This window comes from Canis lupus, chromosome 28 (assembly GCF_003254725.2).
Source record: "Canis lupus dingo isolate Sandy chromosome 28, ASM325472v2, whole genome shotgun sequence".
In the NCBI taxonomy this organism is placed as follows: domain Eukaryota; kingdom Metazoa; phylum Chordata; class Mammalia; order Carnivora; family Canidae; genus Canis; species Canis lupus.
The window spans coordinates 14,667,992-14,688,979 of NC_064270.1; the positions used below are offsets into that span (position 1 = coordinate 14,667,992).

Consider the following 20,988-nt stretch of genomic DNA (forward strand, 5'->3'; position numbering starts at 1 on the left):
TATATCTTTGGGAGACTATTTCTAAATAAACAGTTAATAGGTTGAGGTTGAGGTGAAAGATATTTTTAAACATTATAAATCGTTTTTTAAAAAAACATTATAAATCTAACAAAAAATGTTTTTCATCTCTGACTGGGGGGAGGGTTTTGAAAGCATAAAAAGCCACAGAGGAGGGACGCCTGGGTGGCTCAGTGGTTGAGAGTCAGCCTTTGGTTCAGGTCGTGATCCTGGGATCCAGGATCAAGTCCACATCGGGCTCCCCGCAGGAAGCCTGCTTCTCCCTCTGCCTATGTCTCTGCCTCTCTCTGTCTCTCATGAATAAATAAATAAATAAATAAATAAATAAATAAATAAATTATTATTTTTAAAAGGTTGAGTCCTAATCTGATAGCACTGGCATCCTCATAAGAAAAGGAAGAGACACCAGAATGCTTGCGCTCTCACAGAGAGAAAAGGCCCTGTGAGGACATCACAAGAACACTGCCATCTATAAACCATGGAGAGAGGCCTCTGGGGAAACCAAAGATGTTGGCGCCTTGATTTTGGACATCCAACCTCCAAAACAATGAGAAAATAAATTTCTAACATTAAGCCACCCAATCTGTGTTTTTTTGTTATCACAACCCAACCAGACTAAAACATAGATATATAATGTAACCCCATGAAGCTTTTTTTTTTTTTTTTGAAGATTTATTTATTTTAGAGAGACAGGGAGTGCATGAGAGGGGAAGCATACTCTCACTGAGCAGGGAGCCCACCAAGACACTGACATCATGACCTGAGCCAAAAGCAAGAGTTGGAGGCTTAACCGAATAAGCCATCCAGGCGGGGCCCCATGAAGCTCTTAAAAATTATATTCATGAAGAATTTTTCACAACACAAAAAAATATTTATGTTACAATGGAAAGTGAAGCTCTCTGGGCTTGGACCTAATTCGCGACGACATGGTTAAACACACCAAAAAGGTCAGAATCATGGGTAAATACGGGACCCGTTATGGTGCCTCCCTCAGGAAAATGGTGAAGAAAATTGAAATAAGCCAGCAAGCCAAGTACACTTGCTTCTTCTGTGGCAAAACCAAGAGGAAAAGACGAGCTGTGGGCATCTGGCATTGTGGCTCCTATATGAATACCATAGCCAGTGGCACCTGGAGGTGCCATCACAGTAAAGTCTGCCATCAGAAGACTGAAGGAGTTGAAATACCAGTAGAAGCTTGACCATTTAAAACACTGCTAGCCTACAATAAATGGGTTAATTTTTTTCAATATTCTATTTAATTATCCATGAGAGACACAGAGAGAGAGGCAGAGACATAGGCAGAGGAATAGAATTCACCTGTTATCCTACCACCCAAAAGGGAAGCACTATTAAAACTTTTTTTAGGGCACCTGGGTGGCTCAGTGATTGAGCATATGCGTTTGGCTCGGGTCATGGTCCCGGGGTCCTGGGATCAAATCCTCTATTGGGCTCCCCGCGGGGAGCCTGCTTCTTCTTCTGCCTGTGTCTCTGCCTCTCTCTGTATCTCTCATGAATAAATAAATAAAATCCTTAAAAAAAAATTTAATGCTTGAATATAGTTGTGACTATTATCATACATTTAAATGTATACAATTTTACATGCTGTTTTTCACTTTCCATTAAAAAAAATTTAACAACCAGCCAAAGTAATTAGTAACAAATTAACCCATTTAGGGGCACCTGGGGGGCTCAGTGGTTGAGTGTCAACCTTTGGCTTAAGTCATGATCCTGGGGTCCTGGGATTGAGTCCCCCAAGGAGCCTGCTTCTATCTCTGCTTTTGTGTCTCTCATGAATAAATTAATAAAATATTTTAAAAAATAAAACAAAATAAAATTTTTTAAAAATGTTAACATCCTCAGGGCTCCTGGGTGGCAAAGTCAAGTCAGCGTTTGACTCTCAGTTTCAGCTCAGGTTGTGATCTCAGGGTTGTGAGATGGAGCCCTGCAACAGGCCATTGCTCAGCGTTGAGTCAGCTAGAGATTCTCTCTCCCCCCTTTCCCTGCCCCTCCCACTTGTGTTCTCTCCTTCTCTGATATACTTCTCTCCTTCCTATATATATATATATATATATGATAGACACAGAGAGAGAGAGCGAGAGAGGCAGAGGGAGAAGCAGGCTCCATGCCGGGAGCCCAACGTGGGACTCGATCCCAGGACTCCAGGATCGTGCCCTGGGCCAAAGGCAGGCACTAAACCACCAAGCCACCCAGGAATCCCCTAAATAAATCTCTAAAAAAAATTTTAACATCCCCTAAAAGAGCCACAAAGGAACTTTTTAGAGAAGAGAAATATTTTACACCTCAACTGGGAGAGTTGTTACAAGGATGTATACATTTACCAAAACTCACCAAACTGCTTATCCCATTGCACTACTATTTACAAACCCTTGGCAAAGGGAGTCCAGAAACACATGGGCAGATCATGAGAGAATAATATGGAGAGAACTGGTATGTTAATCTGTAAACCAAAAATCTACTCAAGGTTTTACAATTTCTTTTCTTTCCTTCCTTCCTTCCTTCTTCTTTCTTTCTTTCTTTCTTTCTTTCTTTCTTTCTTTCTTTCTTTCTCTCTCTCTCTCTCTCTCTCTCTCTCTCTCTCTCTTTCTTTCTTTCTTATTTGACACAGAGAGCGCACATGCACAAGCAGGGGGAGTAGCCAAGGGAGAGGGAGAAGCAGGCTCTTCACTGAGCAGCAAGCCTGATGTAGGGCTTGATCCCAAGACCTGAGCTGAAGGTAGATGCTTAATCAACTGGCTACCCAGGTGCCCCTATAATGTCATTTCTTTTTTTTTTCTTTTAATGTTTTTTTTTTATTTATTCATTCATAGAGACACACAGAGAGAGAGAGAGAGAGAGAGAGGCAGAGGCACAGGCAGAGGGAGAAGCAAGCTCCACGTAGGGAGCCTGATGTGGGACTCGATCCAGGGTCCCCAGGATCAAACCCTGGGCTGCAGGTGGTGCTAAACCGCTGCGCCACCGGGGCTACCCTATAATGTCATTTCTTAAATCAAGTTCATGCCCCTTCTACTTTTGCCAAAGCGGAAGAAAAGTCCAAGTAGAAATAAAATCCTTGGCTGTGATGAATATGTAGAAAAACTGGAGCCCATATACATTGCTGATGGAAATGTAAAATGTATAACCACTTTGGAAAACAGTTTAGTAGTTCTTCATAATGTTAGACATAGAGTTACCACATAACCCCCCAATTCCACTACTAGGTATATACACACAAAAAATGAAACATATATCCATACCAAAACTTGTACATGGATGTTGATAGCAGCATTATTCATAACAGCTGAAGATAAAAACAACTCAAATGTCTATCAACTGACAAACTAGTAAATAATGCAATGGAATAGTAACTGATGAATGGATAAATAATACAATGGAACAGTACTCAGCCACAGAAAGGAATAAAGTACTAATACATGCCACAACACAGACAAACCTTGAAAACATGTCACAAAAGGTCATATGACATGATTTCATTTATATCAAATGTATAAACAGAAAGTAGATTGGGAGTGGGAAGGCAGCAACAGAGGTCCAAGGATTAGACTGTACCCCTCTGAAAATTCAGGCTCATCACACAACCCAAAAGATACAGAAGAAACTGTCAGACTTAAATCTTCATTCATTCATTCATTCATTCATTCATTCATTCAACAAATACTGTTTACCAACTAAAGATCTAGCACTTGGGGTACCTGGCTGGCTTAGTTGGAAGAGTGTACAATTCTTGATCTTGGGGCTGTGAGTTCAAGCGCCATGTTGGGTGTGGAGATTGCTTGAACAAATAAAAAACTTTTAAAATTTTTCAAAAAAATTAAATAAACATCTAGCACTTAATTAGAACTAAACTGTCAAGTTCCTGGAAACTAGACCCAGATAACCTGCTAGTTTCAGGCAAATGAAAGAGGCTTTCCTCTTGAAACTGTTTTGACATGAAAGAATGGGCAGATGGGATCCCTGGGTGGCGCAGCGGTTTAGCGCCTGCCTTTGGCCCAGGGCGCGATCCTGGAGACCTGGGATCGAATCCCACGTCGGGCTCCCGGTGCATGGAGCCTGCTTCTCCCTCTGCCTATGCCTCTGCCTCTCTCTCTGTGTGTGTGTGACTATCATAAAAAATAAAAAAAATAAAAGAATGGGCAGAGAAAACTGAAATAGAAGATACAAAATAAAGCAAGGCAAAAAGTGCAGGGCACAAAGTGGCTCCTCTCCACCTACTATTTCCCAAACGCAATTCAGCTGAAAGGCAGCTTCAACTAAAGAGTACTTTTGGACTCTCGTAGTTTCTATGGTTTTATTCTGAGACCAAGAGTAACCTAAGATCCTACAGCAGACACGTCATGGAATCAATCTGACAGGTCATGGAATCAAGTGAAAGTAGAGGTAGCTAATTTCTTCTTAGGCTTCCTAGCAGAGGGGGAAAAGAGGAGGGCAAAAAAATCAAACCAAAATGAAAAAACACTACAATCCTCCCTCTGTGGAACAGGAGCCAAAAACACACCTAGAAGAATTAAATTAAAGTGCCTAACAACATAATGACACAAATGAAATCAACTAAATTTGTAAATTGACATCCTGGAAGTTTTCAAAATATTCCCAGTAATGGGCTTGCACTGCTATCTTACCAGCCTATTCAACTTGCCCCATGATTTAGATCTCTGTTCTTCCCACTCCTTATAGCTCTAAGTGGTCTTGTAGGAGGCCTTCAGATCAGAATTATAAAAGTACTATATAACAGATCTCTCTTTCTCTCTCTTTTTTATCTATTTAAGGAGGTTCCACACCCAATGTGGGACTTGAACTCATGACCCTGAGATCTACCAACTGAGCCAGCCAGGTGCCCCTATAATATGTCTCTCTTAAAAGACTTCAGTATCCTCAGGAGTGATATTAAAAATATTTTACAAACCATAGAGAAATATAAATACAGAAATCAATACATACATCAAAAATTTAAATAACTCTTTTATTCTCTTAATAAACTAAACTGTATCAAAACTGCTTACCAAATGACATAAATTATAGTATAAATCACCCTAATAGTTTTCAAATCAATTGTTGATTTTTATTTAAAAACATTTTTTAAAGATTTTATTTATTTATTCATGAGAGACACAAAGAGAGAGGCAGAGACACAACACAGGTAGAGGGAGAAACAGGCTCCCCTCGGGGAGCCCGATGTGGGACTCGATCCAGAACCCTGGGACCATGACCTAAGCCAAAAGCAGATGCTCAACCACTGAGCCATGCAGGTGCCCCTCAATTGTTGATTTTTAGATATTGTGGTGTGATCTTCTCTTTGATGCAGTTGTCACTAGCTACAAGATGTCCTAGTTCAAGCCATGATTTAATTTAGGAATATGTAAATTCCTCTATCAACTTCTTCATTAAATTGATAGTCATTAGGTACCTGGTACCGACAGGTTTGTTGCAGCTCGACTGAAAATGCCAGCCCAGCCCTTAGCCCCTGTGGAGCAGCAAGGAAACCCTACCCGTGCTTCTTCCCCTGCTGCCACCACCCTCTGGTTCAAAGGCTATCAATACTCACTCTGACACTGTTCTAAAGCTCTGTTTTTGCCTCTGCAGCCACCCAGCCTGGTGGTCTCAATAACTTATACTATTTACTGAGCTAGAATAAAAACTTTAACAATTGCTACAATCTTAAAAATACACACTGACAGGCAGCCCAGGTGGCTCAGTGGTTTAGCGCCACCATTAGCCCAGGGCATGATCCTGGAGACCCCGGATCAAGTCCCACATCAGGCTCCCAGCACGGAGCCTGTTTCTCCCTCTGCCCCTGTCTCTGCCTCTCTCTCTCTCTCTCTCTCTCTCTCTCTCATGAATAAATAAATTAAATCTTTAAAAATAAATAAATAAAATATATTTAAAAAAATACATACTGGCTGAATTACTCCAGATGTATTGCTTCTTTGGGTTTTTTATGCACATAGTGGTTTCCTATTTCAACATGAGATTGTTCTGCTTTAACCTGAAGTCTTCTTTTTTTTCTTTTAAAGAATTTATTTATTTATTTATTTATTATTATTTATTTATTTATTTATTTCGCAGAGAGAGAGAGAGAGAGGCAGAAACACAGGCAGAGGGAGAAGCAGGCTTCATGCAGGGAGCCCAATGTGGGACTCAATCCCAGGACTCCAGGATCACGCCCTGAGCCAAAGGCAGATGCCCAACCACTGAGCCACCCAGGCGTCCCATAACCTGAAGTCTTCTTGAGGGGTCTACTCAAGTCTCTACTTTCTTCCGGTGCCTACTTCCAGGTTTGGGAATCTCTTACTGAGAAAGAGAGTTTACTCTCTTCAGGGAAATAGCCTCTGAAATTCTCCTCACTCCTAACTCCTGTGGCAGCAGTGGGAGTGGCAGCGAGAATCAAGAAACACAATGAGGAGTGAAATTAACTGGTTAAGTTTCCTCACCTCTTATTGCTCCATCTCTCCTTCTCTCTCTCTCTTTGGTATAAGCACTTTTTCTCATTATTACTTTACCTACAGCATTTATAAACTGATGTGAAATTGTTTCATTGCTGACCCAGATTCTGGTTTTGAGTATTAAGTCTTTCCACACTCCCTATTTCTTCATATTTCACCAGAAGGATTATAAACTTATCTGAAATGGCAGAAATTCATTTTGCTTTCAATTTCTCATTCTGCGGTATGCTGCTGTAAAGCAGTACATAATGAGAAGTGAGAGAAACAACCTGGCCTGATGCCCAGCTGGGAGTAGAGCAATTCACCTAAAAAGGACTTGATGCTCCAAAAGCCAAAATCTGGGAAGAGGGTTGGAGGAGGGGGTGGGGAGATCTGGATATATTCCCACTGGTAGTAAGGAATTTGAAAGTGTATTCAGCCTGAGGTTGGGACCTCTGTTCAGCCTCTGTCAGCTTGATGCTTCATTATCTTTTCCATCTTCCCTAACCTCAGGACATTCAATTGAGGAGCAGGTGGAAAAAGCAACTGAGAAAGCAAGGCAATACCAAAAACGGTAGTAATTGGGCGGGGGGGGGGGGGGGGGGTAGTTAAAATATTTATGTCAATCAGGTTCATTGGCTGTCATGTGAGGGTCTGAGTAGTCAGCCACATACCTGTAACTCGACATGCTGAACTTCACACCATCTTATCATGTCATCCCACCTTCAACTGTTTAGCATCCACCACTTAATCTACTCTCCTATGCTTCTTCCATGCACCGTACACTCTAATCATACCAAATTACTTTCTACTTTCCGAACATGCCACACTTTCAAGCCTCCAAGCCTTTGAACATGCTGGTCCCCTGCTTGGCATGTCCCTCCTCCACTCTTCTATACAGAAAACTCCCACGGTTTCTTCATGACTCAGGTCAAATGCAACCTTCTCTGTTATCTCCTCTGATGCCCCAGTCAGTATTAGTCACACTGTTCAAATCCTTCTTTTGTCACTTATCACAGTAGTAGTTAAGAGTACTTAACTACTGTGGTCAGAGAGACTTGAGTCTGAATCGTGGTGATGCAACTTATTCAGTGTGCCACTATGATAGCCAGCCTGCAAGACGGCCCCCAGTGGTCCCCACCTCCTGGCATTTACATCCTTATGTAGTCCCTTCCTACATTGTATCAGGGTTGGTCTATGGGACCAAGAGAAATGGTATGTCATTTGAGATATTATAAAAGACATTATGGCTTCCATCTTGGTCTCTCACTTCCTTCTTTCTCTCTTGGATTACTTGTGTTGGAGCAGGTTAGCTGCTGCAGTGGGCAGCCCTATGAAGAGGCCCACATGGCAAGGAACTAAGGTTTGCCAACAACATGTAAGTAAACTTGGAAGAAAATTCTCCAGCCTGGAGTAGAGCCTCAGATGCCTATAGGCCCAGCTAACACTGTTGGGTTTTGTTTTTTGTTTTGTTTTTAAGATTTATTTATTTATTTGAGAGAGGGAGAGTGCATCTGTGCACAAGCACATGAGAAGAGGGGCAAAGGGAAAGGGAGTGGAAGAGGGAAAGAATCCCAAGCAGACTCTGCACTAAGTGCAAAGCCCAACTCAGGGCTCAATCTCACAACGCATGAGATCATGACCTAAGCAGAAACCAAGAGTCGGATGCTCAACTGAGCCCCCCAGGCACCCCGCAGCTAACACTCTGACTGAATCCTTGTGAGAAACCCTATGCCAAAACTACCCAGCTAAGCTGCTTCTGGATTTCTCAACCACAGATACTGTCAGATAACAACGTGTTTTAAACTACTCAGTTTGGGGATCCCTGGGTGGCTCAGTGGTTTAGCGCCTGCCTTTGGCCCAGGGTGTGATCCTGGAGTCCCGGGATCGAGTCCCACGTCGGGCTCCCGGCATGGAGCCTGCTTCTCCCTCCTCCTGTGTCTCTGCCTCTCTCTCTCTCTCTATGTCTATCATAAATAAATAAATAAATAAATAAATAAATAAATAAATAAATAAATAAATCTTTAAAAAAAAATAAATAAACTACTCAGTTTGGGGTCATTTGTACACAGCAATAGAAAACTAATACACTGGAGAAAGGATGGCAACAGGCTTGGATTTACTTATTTTTATTGTTTTTTTTTTTTTTAAGATTTTATTTATTCATGAGAGACACACAGAGAGGCTGAGACATAGGCAGAGGGAGAAGAAGCAGGCTCCATGCAGGAGCCTGACATGGGACTCAATCCTGGAACTCCAGGATCATGTCCTGAGCCGAAGGCAGACACCCAACCGCTGAGCCATCCAGGCATCTCCAGCCTCGGATTTACAATAAGAAAAGCTGAGTTCAGGTCCAGACAATGGTGCTTAGTAACAGAATAACCCTAGACAAAGCAACTCAATCTCTAGAGTCTAAGTTTCCATACCTGGAAAATGAGAAAACTGAGACTATAATAATATACTATAAGGTAAATAGCATGTCCTAAAACTAGAACATAAGATAACCAAGCTACAAATAAAGTCTGTAGTAAAACAAATCTGATCCCTAAAGTGCTGAGGTTCAGAGATATGCCTAAAACAAGCTGAAAACTTATCTAATTGGTGTTATAAAAAAAGCAGCTTTCATGGTATTTGAATTAAAATAAAGAAGTGGGGGGGGGGGAGGAAGGGGCTGGGTGGCTCAGTTGGTTAAGCAGCTGCCTTCAGCTTAAGTCATGGTCCCAGGGTTCTGGGATCAAGCCCCACATGGGGCTCTCTACTCAGCAGGGAGCCTACCTCTCCCCACATGGGGCTCTCCACTCAGCAGGGAGCCTACCTCTCCCTAGCCCCCACTCAAGCTCTCTCTCTCGCTCTCTCAAATAAATAAAATCTTTAAAAATAAATAAATAAAATAAGGAATCAGGCTTACTTCTAAACACCAGGAAAAAAAAAAAAAGCTGCAAACAGAAAAATGCAAACTTGCAGAGGGCCTGGGCAGCTCAGTTGGTTAAGCATCTGCCTTTGGCTAAAGTCACAATCCCAGGGTCCTGGGATCAAGCCCCCATTGGGTTCCCTGCTCATTGGAGAGTCTGCTTGTCCCCCTCCCTCTGCCCCACCTCCCCAACTCATGCTCTCTCTCAAATAAATAAATAAAATCTTTTAAAAAGAAAAGAAAAATGCAAACTGCAACCTACTTACCTAAAAGTAAAGTTTGTATTATTATTTCAGATCTAGGAAACCAAGACTATATGACATGACCTGCAAGCAGTCTAAAAAGCTGGAGGTCTACTCTATTCAGAGTAAAATCTTTTATACCTCCCCAGATCTCAGACCTACCACTGGAATGAGGCACATGGACACTGGTGTTTACCAAATTGCTCTCTTGCTGAAAAAAGGGGAAGTAGCAATTCTGTTATCATACTCAATTCAGATGCTTTCTGAGGTAAAAAGGTAATATATATATTTGGGATCACACTAATGGAGCACAGCTCTTCTTGGGCATTAAAGATAAGAATGCAGAAACAGCAAAGGAGAGAAAAAGCCTTAAGGCTTAAACTTTATTGAAATACGATGATTTTCAGTTGCCTCTAGTTATGATGGCTGTGAAGAATTTCGATAATCTGATCTCCTCAGGAGGCAGGAATCTCCCAGCCAGGCCACTATACATATAATTTGCTTACCTAGAATAATTCTGACTAGGCTGCTAGGCAATATAGGCTAACAACAGACAAGAAGCTCTATTTCTCAGGCCTTTCCCTATCTTCTAAATACTGCTGACTACTTTGATACCAAAGCCCAGGGATGACTAAGTAGCTTGCTGGTATTCCACATCTTTGGATTACAGCAGTCACCCATAATCACTACTTCAGTGCATCAGCCCTGTTCTTGATGTAATGTGCCTAAAGTGATAATAAAGATATGTGCAGGGGATCCCTGGGTGGCTCAGTGGTTTGGCGCCTGCCTTTGGCCCAGGGCGCGATCCTGGAGTCCCGGGATCGAGTCCCATGTCAGGCTCCCTGCATGGAGCCTGCTTCTCCCTCCGCCTGTGTCTCTGCCTCTCTCTCTCTCTCTGTCTATCATAAATAAATAAATAAATCTTAAAAAAAAAAAAAAAGATATGTGCAGAATCTATTTTACTTTTTCCCTCTTCTGCAAAGATGTATAAACCCAGGCCATAAAATGCTCCCTGATACTTCTCCAAACACAAATGAGTTTTTCCTGAAGTATATACAGAATCTTGTGACTATAAATTCCTATCACTCAATTCTATAAAATAGATTTGTACACATTAAGTGAACCATGGTACTTACACATACAGATCCATAGGAAACTCCTTCATCATGTGTGTTACAATAAACTCTACCATCAGGTCTGAATGGGAAAAGGAGAACAATGAAGTCAATCAGAATGAAATGCATTCCTCGCCTTTGAGTTGGAAAGAAACCTCAGTATACCTTGCACTCATGCTGAATGGCAACCACTAATCACATCTTTATTCACATGGACTGAAATTTATTTTATGTAAGGTACTTGTTGCAACACTTTTCAACACCTGCCACTTGTAAAATAACAAGAAAATTAGCTCACTCTCCTGCTTCCAGAAGTATACCTTGACCTACCAATAAATTTAGATACACAGATTTCATTACACAGATAATTTGTACCATGACACTAATGCAAAATGCCAGAGGGAAATCATATTCTGAGAACTGAGTGATGAGGCAAGCAAAGAAGAAATTATGTATCACATCCATGTAACCAAAGACTCCACTCTGAAGTTATGTCACTCTATCTCATCTCATGATCATGCTGTTTGACAGATATTGACTGAACTGGTCTATGGGACTCTGGCTCAATAGAGGCTTATTATATAGTCTTAATTGCTGTTTCTAAAATCAAGTAGATTTAGGAACTAGGGCTGACTATCCAAGTGAAATGGGATTAAGAGTTCAAATCATTCCCCTGAGGGAAATGAAGAATTCTGGGCAGACAAAATCACCTAAGACAAAACCCCCTACTGTCAGCCTCATCTCAGCTTAATTTATTCAGAGGAAATTTTGTATGTCCGAACCGTGAACTTTAAGCCTCCTGGCAAGCTGACACATCAATTTGGACCAAGAAGGGAATGAAGAATTTGGAATTTTGATCAGGAATAAGATATTTTATAAATTTAAATCATGTATCAGGCTTGGACTTAGCCATTTATGTCCCTGGAAAGATCTTTATCTTTAAACAAGAGAATTCTTTTTTTTTTTTTAAGATTTTATTTATTTATTCATGAGATACACAAAGAGAGAGGCAGAGACACAGGAAGAGGGAGGAGAAGCAGGCTCCATGCAGACAGCCCCATGCGGGACTTGATCCTGGGACTTTGAGATCACACCCTGAGAGCCAAAGGCAGATGCTCAACTGCTGAGCCACCCAGGTGTCCCAAGAGAGCTCTTTAATTGAACATTCTATTCGTTGGAGCTGCTTTACCAAACTGAATAATAAACATGGTTTCTTAGACCAGAGAAGAAACATACTAGTACCTTCTCTGAGGGAGAAGCAAATCAACCAGGATCTATCCCTCCTCCTAATCATGAAAATCTGTCACTGGCTCAGAAAAATGCCAATTTTGATGAGACTCACCCAGTACTGCACACACCAAGGGACGGCAGGGAAGGTTCTTGTCTGCTGCCTTCTTCCTGTGTCTCATAGGCTTCACACAAAAAAGAAATGAAGTTAGTAGACATCTGAACTGGCATCCAAAGGCTCATCATCACATTTTTCATGCAAATAAAATCACTACTACAGAGATGCTACCTTTTCTTTCTTTTTCTAGTGATGGGGGTAGGGTGGGGCAGGGAGGACTTGTTAAATGCTTCTCAGTTATCAATGCAGGCCTGTGACAAAAACACAATTCACAGCAAGACAACAGCTCCAAAGGGCACTGGGGCATACTACAATGGGAAAGCTGTCGCTTTTACTTTGATTTTATCTATACAAGTGACATTACTAACAACAAAAGAAGTATACTGGTATTTTTCTTTGAAAAAATAATAAAAAGAAAAGAAGAAGGTAACTGTGTAGAGGCAGCAACAGTAGCAGTTGCAAAAAAAAAAGTGAGTTCAAATATAAATCTCAACATGGTATTTTTAAATATATCTCCAAGTTTTAAGTAATTCCCTGGTATCTTCATATTCTATTTCCCCCGCTTCTCAGATAAATAAAACAGCATCTGGTCTTAACTAATCAAAGGTCATACTACATTTTGAAAACAAAAGGTTTAGGCCCATCTCCTAGTTGAAATCTACGTTACTGATACATTCTAATATTACTGCCATGGGAATATGGTTGTGGATCTTTCCATCCTGTCTTGAGTAGAGCTCTGTGACACGGAAAAAATCCCAACAACAGGCATGGGCCTGCTGAACAGCAGTTAAGCAAAAGCCCTTTAGTACAACATTCCACCCACATTTGTTCTAAATAGGATCAATTTCATCCTCCCCAATCCTGCCAACATACCAAAAATTTCCTCTAAGAAAAATCAAGAAACAAAAGTCACACCTACCATTCTGTGTAAGTTTACTCGAAAATTCATATTGTCATCATGCAAAAATGCATTGGCATACTGATCCTTAAAATAAGATATAGAGAAAAAGAAATGAGAGCCATACTTAGGAAACAGTTTATCATCTATCATACTTGCTAAAAATCCTTGCATTTTAAGAACTACTTTCAAGGACCAGTTGGAGACCAAATAGGATGAGCCTAGAGTCTTAATGTCAAACCCTACTTAAGCCATGAGATTTTAATTGGGTATAATTTCCTAGTGTGTCTCTAACTGGTCAAAAATCTCTCAGCAAATTACAAACAATAAAAAATTAAGGCATAAGGACTTGAGGCAAATGCTGAGAAGACTCTGTTTTCCTATTTTCTCTTCCTTCCCATCTGCCCAAGGAGCCTACTCTGGGACAGCTTGAAGGTTTCATCAGGGCTGCAGGATACATGTGCAGACTCCATGATTAAGAAGAAAGGTCTGCACTCTGCCGGGAATGGGATTGGCACAGCAGGAAAAAACAGCTACACAGGAAGCATGGCAGTAGGCAAGTCCCTGTCTATCTCTGGCTTTGCTGAAGACTGATGGAAAATCAAAAACCTCTCACCCATGGATCGGTAATATACATCCTGCAGCCCTTTCCCAACACCTTTTCTGAAGATCTGACATGCCTACAGACTCCAATTACTAGGAATTGTTACAATTTGTGAAAAACAACTTCTTTAAAGATTTTCTTAGAGTTTTTGAAAAGCAATTACAGCAGGCCCATTGCTAATAAGTAGCTCTTCTATAATCAGCTACCCATAACCTGGTGAAAAATAGGTCATCTTTTCACAACATAAAAAGGGAAAGGCTGAGCAAGATCTTTACTCTATGTGGACCACCTTTACTATTTTTAAGACAAAAGATCAAAGTAAGGGATAGTAAAGGGGGAAGCTAAAGCAAAAATTTAGCTCTAAACTGCCTCAAGTTCTGTCCATAATCTCAGGTATGGGCCTAGGTAATACCCTTAGGGCCCTGTGGTTTTTGTTTTGTTTTGTTTTGTTTTTCTTTTTTACACCTGTGTTGCCACCAGGTGAGCTCAGGCCTAATTCATCCAACCAAAAGAGCCTCCTTATAAAGCACATCTTATTCTTACCTTTGGGCTCTTTTCCATCACCAAAGTGCAATAAGCCCAACTTTACTCCATTTCCAATTCCCCTCTTTCCACTTTTCTACCCACTACGCCCCACAGGAAACTCGAACTCCTTTTCTCATTTTGCTAAATGCAAAAGATCCAACATGAGCAGCTTCAAAAGGGCAAGATTATTTTTCCTACAGAGGCTTAAATCTCTTATTTAAAACTCTGAAGAGCTCTGATCTTCCAGTTTGAAATCACTGCAGTTATCATAACATGATTTGTTATTAATTCATCCAGTCATCCAGACTCATTGAGCCTCTACTGTGTGCTAGACACTAAGAATATACTGGTGAAGGAACAAAATACTTGCTATCAGGCTTACATTCTAGTGGGAGGAGACAGACAATACAAAGAGGAAAGATTTTCTTTCCCAAGCTTTAGGAACCTAAAAGTTAGGAACAGGAGATGAAGGACAGAAAAAAAGATAGCACTCTGTAAGAGACTAACTAATATCAGAAGACTATTGACACCTACCTCTGCAATACATGTAAGTATAATCAGACAGAGTTTGCCACTGTGAAGCCGGTGCTCATCTGTAAAGGAAAAATAAACAAACCCTTCTCTCTGTATCATCCAAACCATGTTGGATGTTTCTATAGAGAATAAAGATGTGTATCATCAAAAAGAACATTTCTACTTTCCCCCTCACAACAAAAGTCCTGAATGAAAATCAAGGTTCTACTAGAGTAATTCTTGCTTTTCTACTAGGCAAAAGAATTCCTTAGAAGATTTTTTTCTAAAATATTCTGGCAATCTGAAGGATAGCTAATCATCTTCCTGAAAATCTAATTATTATACTGGTTCCTACTATCATGGCCCAAATCAGAGCCATGCTTCTGTACCAACCCTTTGCTTCCAAATAGTCCCTTCCTCACCCCTTCCCATCCATCAGCTGTAAGCACAACCATCTATAGCAACGTCCCACAAAATCTAGATTGGTTTTATACCTATTCACAGCAAACTAGCAGTGGAATCTGAAACAAATTAACTGAAAACCAAGGTCCAGTCTCTGTCTTCCCTTGTACTATACACACTACTTATGACCAGGAAGGCTGTGAACTCTTCATCTTATTTCTTTTCTTCCTGCCAAAGTTTTTCACTCTACAAGTATTTACTTAGTACCTACCATGTGGCAGGCACTGTGCTAGGCATTACAGATATAGCACTGAACTGAACCAAGGTCCCTGGTCTCCCAGAACTCACATTCTAGTTATCAAAAAAGAAGGTAGCCTCAGTAGCGGGGCTCTCAGCTCACACAAATGACCAAGAAAGAGCTACTCCATCACTGCCAATTACCAGAACTATCAAAGCTTATTTACTTTCCAGGATCTTTGTGGGTGAGGGGTGAAATGGAGGCAAGAAGAAGGTCATACCAGCATATCCAAAATGGACAAATGGTTACGATGCTTCAAATTAGCTTTGACAGGACCCAAATTGAAGTCCATTCTGAGAGAAGATCTATTAACAGGTTACAGTGCTATGAAAGGAGCTAATAGAACTCACCCTGACATTAACCTGCCACTTCCTCAAAGATAAAATCAACTAAAACCCAACAATTAGAAGGCATAAAGGGGGTTATAGTCCAGAAATACATTCACCTCTCCTCACAGACAGTGCAAACAGAGTAATAATATAATACTTCCCTGACATTTCCCAGAGGTTGTATCAGTGCTCTAGGCAGCCAGAAGAGAAATGCCCCAAAACTAGATTCGTAAGACTCTTCTACCTACCTCTGGCCACAGAGTTTCTCTGGCACTATCCTCCCTTTCCCCAAAAGCTGATAAACAACTCCTGTAAAAAATAAAAATAATAAAAAATAATAATAAAAAAAAAAAAGCCCGCAGCTATCTCTCCACTTCAAAAAAAAAAAAAAAAAGTGTTTCTGAATACAAAAATGAGGCATATTTCATTATTAACTTTTTTTAATTCAGAAAAGCACAGGAGTGCCTGGGTGCCTCAGTTGGTTAAGCATCAGCCTTCAGCTCAGGTCATGATCCCAGAAATTCCCAGGGACTCCCTCCTCGGGGGGGGGGGGGGGGGGTCTGCTTCTCTCTCTCCCCCTTTGCCACTCCCCTGTTTGTGCTCACTCTCTCTCAAATAAATAAAATCTTTTTAAAAAAGACAGAAAAAAAGAGAAGTATAAAAAAAGGACAATAAAATTAAGATTTTGGTGAATCAACTTTAAAATGTATGTATAGGTATACGTATATTTTTAAAAATACTTTTGCGTAGGGTCTATTTTTTTAAAGATTTTATCTGTTTATTTGAGAAAGAGTGAGAGAGAGAGAGAGAGAGAGAGAGAGAGAGACAGTACACAAGCAGAGGAAGTAGCAGGCAGAGGGAGAGGGAGTAGCAGACTCCCCGCTGATCAGGGAGCCCCATGCAGGGCTCAATCCCAGGACCCCAGGATTATGACCTGAGCCAAAGGTGCTTAACCAACTGAACCATCCAGCTCCCCCATCTAATGCCTATTTTATTTTTATTTTTATTTTTTTTTAAGATTTTATTTATTTATTCATGAGAGACACACAGAGAGAGGCAGAGACGCAGGCAGGCTCCTGCAGGGAGCCTGACGTGGGACTCGATCCCAGGTCTCCAGGATCTGGGCCAAAGGCGGCACTAAAACTGCTGAGCCACCGGGCTGCCCCTCTAATGTCTATTTTAAATTTTTTTTTAATTTTTATTTATTTATGATAGTCACAGAGAGAGAGAGAGAGGCAGAGACACAGGCAGAGGGAGAAGCAGGCTCCATGCACCAGGAACCTGATGTGGGATTCGATCCCGGGTCTCCAGGATCGCGCCCTGGGCCAAAGGCAGGCGCCAAACCGCTGCGCCACCCAGGGATCCCTCTAATGTCTATTTTAAAGCTGAGGAGATACTCCTCCAAGGTAACAACATCCAAGCCAGCAGAACCTCAGGAAAAAAAAAAAAAAAAAAAAAAAGGCTTCAAAAGCAGAGCTAAATCAAAGAAATGACAAACAAAATTCTGCAGATTGAAGAAAAGAGGAACAACTGGGTAGGGGACACACAGGTAGTTTCAATGGCATTAATATTTTTTCAGCTGAGTGGTAGGTTCACATGTTCATCTTATTATACTTTATAACTCATGTTATTTATTATATTTACTGTAAGTTTTATAATTTAATATTTATATATATTACAAGTATCTTTTTATAGGTATCAAATGATAAATACGTAACAAAGAAGAAAAAGCTAATAATATCTGGGGTATGGGGACAGAGCAGAGCCAAGAAAAAGTTGCTTCTATTGCTCCTAAAATCAAAACGAGATCCTGTTAGGATATGCAGAAGGTCAGCGCAAGAGAGCTGGGCCAAGGTAGCTATTCAGTAGCCATTTTTTTTCTTCCCTTCCCACTCCCTCAGACGCACAGGAGCCATTATTGAAATTAATTCTTCATCTTACCTAATCTTGCCCCTTGTCATATTTAGGCCCCCTGTTGGCAAAGGACTAACTCAGCCTGAGCTTAGAGAGACAGCCTGAGACTGCTCATACTATAATTAATCTGCCCTCAATTTTGCCTTCCATTTTAGAGCTTTATATAATCATTAAAGCTAAAGGTAAATTCCAAGGGCCTCCATTCACTGTGTTCTATCAAGCAAAGCTACAAGTTCACTTGCAGGTCACATGTATGCAATCTCTCTTCTGTGGTTGCTGTGACATTTCTAGAGAAAGAAAGAGGTTATCCTCCTCCATAAAGGAAAAGCAATGGCCTCAGAAAACACAGATACACAAGAGTTTTACTATCCTCTCCTGTCAGATCTCACTTGCCAAGTCTCAGAGGTTCATCATCTCTGTAGCTCCCAATGGACCGAGATATATATACTGGATAGAATCTGCTGGGTTTCCTCTCAATCTCTTCTCACACATAGTACAAATATTCTCTTTTCCTATCACCAATTAAAAGATCACAGGAAGATCATAACCCAATGAAGAGCAGAAAACCGGAGACAATAAACTAAAACTTTTCCAACAAGCAGTCCTCTCCAGCTTCCACTCTGCATCTCTGGATGGGTACTGACACTTCTGTTTTAAGTGTTAAGGAACACTATCCCTCTCAATCTCACCTCTTCCTACTGTACTTGGTACACCAGTCCACAAATTCTCACCACAAGCTGATGCTTCCAGTTCTTGTCCTCAAAAGGGAATTCCCTGAAGAGTGCTAATCCCCCCACTTCCCACACAAAAGACTTTGCATCTACTTACCAAAATCTGCTAAAATGACTTGCTAGTTTTTGTAGAGACCAATTTTTTTTCCTGTTCTATTTTTGAAGTACTCCCCCTCCAACTCCAGGTTTTCTCAACACCACCTAATTGCCATCTGGCAGTGAGACATCACTGTTTTCCAGTAATCAGGACCATCACCCTGTATGTAGGCCCCGAAGGTTCATCCTGTCAAAACTTCAAAGTATTTAATGCCACTTCTTGATTCTAGCTAAGTAGCTGCCTGCCACACCTCCTACTTCCTGAGCCCGGAAAGTAGCATGCCTTACCTTTGGTGTCCTGCATGACAATTGAGCTATACTTCAAGAAAGTTATCAGGAGATTGCTGGTCTGTACATCTGCATCCAGTGGGAGTTCCACAGAACTTATAACTGGAATAGAACAGATGAAATGCACTTAGCCTTATAACACATTCCAGCTAACATTTCTACTACATAGCCAATTTGCTAGTAGGCCAGGTTATCACTAAATAAACTTTCTACAAAAGAGGGAGGACCAAGCACTTACCATAAAACCTTCAGCTACTGTTCCTAGACCTCTAGAGTCCTTCCTACTCCCAAGATTAAGGACAAGAAGAGCCAGTCTCCAGGAATAGTGCTTTTTTCCTAACCTCCTAAGAAGGGTCTATTGATTCCACTTCTAGCCTCAAGGAAACCAAGAGTGTTCAAGGCCCTTCTTATAGGCACTCTGATTTGTACCTAAGGGAAAGATCTGTATTGAATATAAATGAGCCTTGCTTTGATGAGTCTCCTGCTTAAAATAAGTGACAATTCATTCCTAATAAGGAGAAATCTTGCTCAGTTTTGAGAGATAGACTTTGGGCTGGAAATAACCAAGATGAAATAGAAATAAAAATAAGGCAGAACTATATTCAAATTCTACTCCTTAATCCCTTTCCCCCAGAAGGGAACCTAAAAAAGATTACCAGACTGAAAACTGGTGGACATTACTGACTGGGAAAGCCTAGGAACTGAGTTTTATATACCCAGCTGCTTGCTGTTTCCAATAGAAACTACGTCTTGTCCCCACTCTCTAAGCCTCTCTAAGTCCTAATGAACAATGAAAGGCCAAACCAGGGCTCCTCTACACCCAACACGGGGCTTGAACTCACAACCCTGAGATCAAGAATCACATGCTCCACTGACAGAGCCAGCCAGAAGCCCCCAGAACAGTCTTAATGTAGATTTTTCAAGCTTCCTAAGACTTTAAATTAGACTTGTATCTTGTTAACGGTTTTTACACTAAGATATAGAAGCAAAAGGAGGCTAATGTTGGCTCAGACAAGCTAGAGAATCTACAGCTTTCTGCTATGTTTTTACCTGTAGAAGACTCAGTTGAGTTTGGGATATTATTCATAATATGTATACAGAACCATAACAGATCCCTCTGGAATTGTTACAATGTATGTGGAGAATATTTATTAACAAGGGGAAACATTTATATATAATGGTTTCATAACACACAACAAGAATGACAAAAAGCCTTATGATGGAGATCCCTGGGTGGCTCAGCAGTTTAGTGTCAGCCTTCAGCCCAGGGTGTGATCCTGGAGTCCCACATCAGGCTCCCTGCATGGAGCCTGCTTCTCCCTCTGCCTGTGTCTCTGCCTCTCTCTCTCTCTCTCATGAATAAATAAATAAAATCTAAAAAAAAAAAAAAAAAAAAAAAGCCTTATGAGGAGACATTAGCATGCCCAATCCTTGACTGTTTTCCCACAGGTCAGCCCCCAAAAACTAATAAAAGACCAATATATTTTTATGTTGTCATACTAAAAGGTCTTAATTCATGCTATGGGTTAATTATCTGAAACTATCATTTCAAACTCCAGCCTATTTTGAAGGTCACAGCCCATAATCATTCCTTTGTTAGAGGCATCTAACTGGTAAGTGGAACTTTTTTCCCACTCACACACACCAATAACTGGAAAACTGTCTTATATAATATGTAGAAATATAGAAGTATATGTATTTTTAGTTTACCAGAAAGTCCTCTCATGCCAAGGCTGAGTTGTCAAATGTCAAGTCTGAGCTGAGAACAAATGTTAAATCTAAACTGCTGGCTTTTAAAAATAATGGCTTCAGTGACATACCTTTAAACATAACTGGGCCATTGAGTACCACTATACATAATTAAAAACCAAAACCTGAAAACAAGGTTATAATGTTTAGAATCCCTATAGAAAGGAAATGAACCAGGAGAGAAGAAAAAGAACAAAATAGACAAAATAGAATAAAATCCATCACAAATTAAATTCTCCTTCCTAAGAAAGAGTTATTCCTTGATCTTTGGCTTCACAATTCTTCCCAGCAGCCTCTGTCAAGGGAAATAGTCATTTGAAAGTGGGCTGACTCCATCTTCCCACTAGAAAAAAATAAAAGCTCACTGGTTGTAGGTAAGTAAGCACAAATCCTGCCATTGCATAATCTAGTGTGTGGGTGGAAGTGTTCACAATGAGCAGTTTGAAAGGCAGTTCTCTGAAGAATCCAAACCCCAACATCACATGAAACTCAGATATACAGATATATATATATGTGTGTGTGTGTGTATATATATACACACACACACACACACACATACACACACACACACAC

At 40.7% G+C, this 20,988-nt stretch overlaps 1 protein-coding gene across 8 annotated transcripts in view; it reads right to left on the reverse strand.

Moving 5' to 3' along the window:
• The window catches only part of ARMH3 (armadillo like helical domain containing 3), a 181,807-nt gene that overhangs the window by 119,428 nt on the left and 41,391 nt on the right, over positions 1 to 20,988 (reverse strand). For all 8 annotated transcript variants that reach the window (XM_025466988.3, XM_049103002.1, XM_049103005.1 and 5 more), the window contains 5 exons: positions 18,667 to 18,768; positions 14,630 to 14,688; positions 12,988 to 13,053; positions 12,066 to 12,135; positions 10,745 to 10,805 (listed from right to left, as the gene is read on the reverse strand). In XM_025466988.3, the coding sequence (XP_025322773.1) occupies positions 10,745 to 10,805; positions 12,066 to 12,135; positions 12,988 to 13,053; positions 14,630 to 14,688; positions 18,667 to 18,768 (358 nt within the window). The remainder of the gene's footprint in view (positions 1 to 10,744; positions 10,806 to 12,065; positions 12,136 to 12,987; positions 13,054 to 14,629; positions 14,689 to 18,666; positions 18,769 to 20,988) is intronic.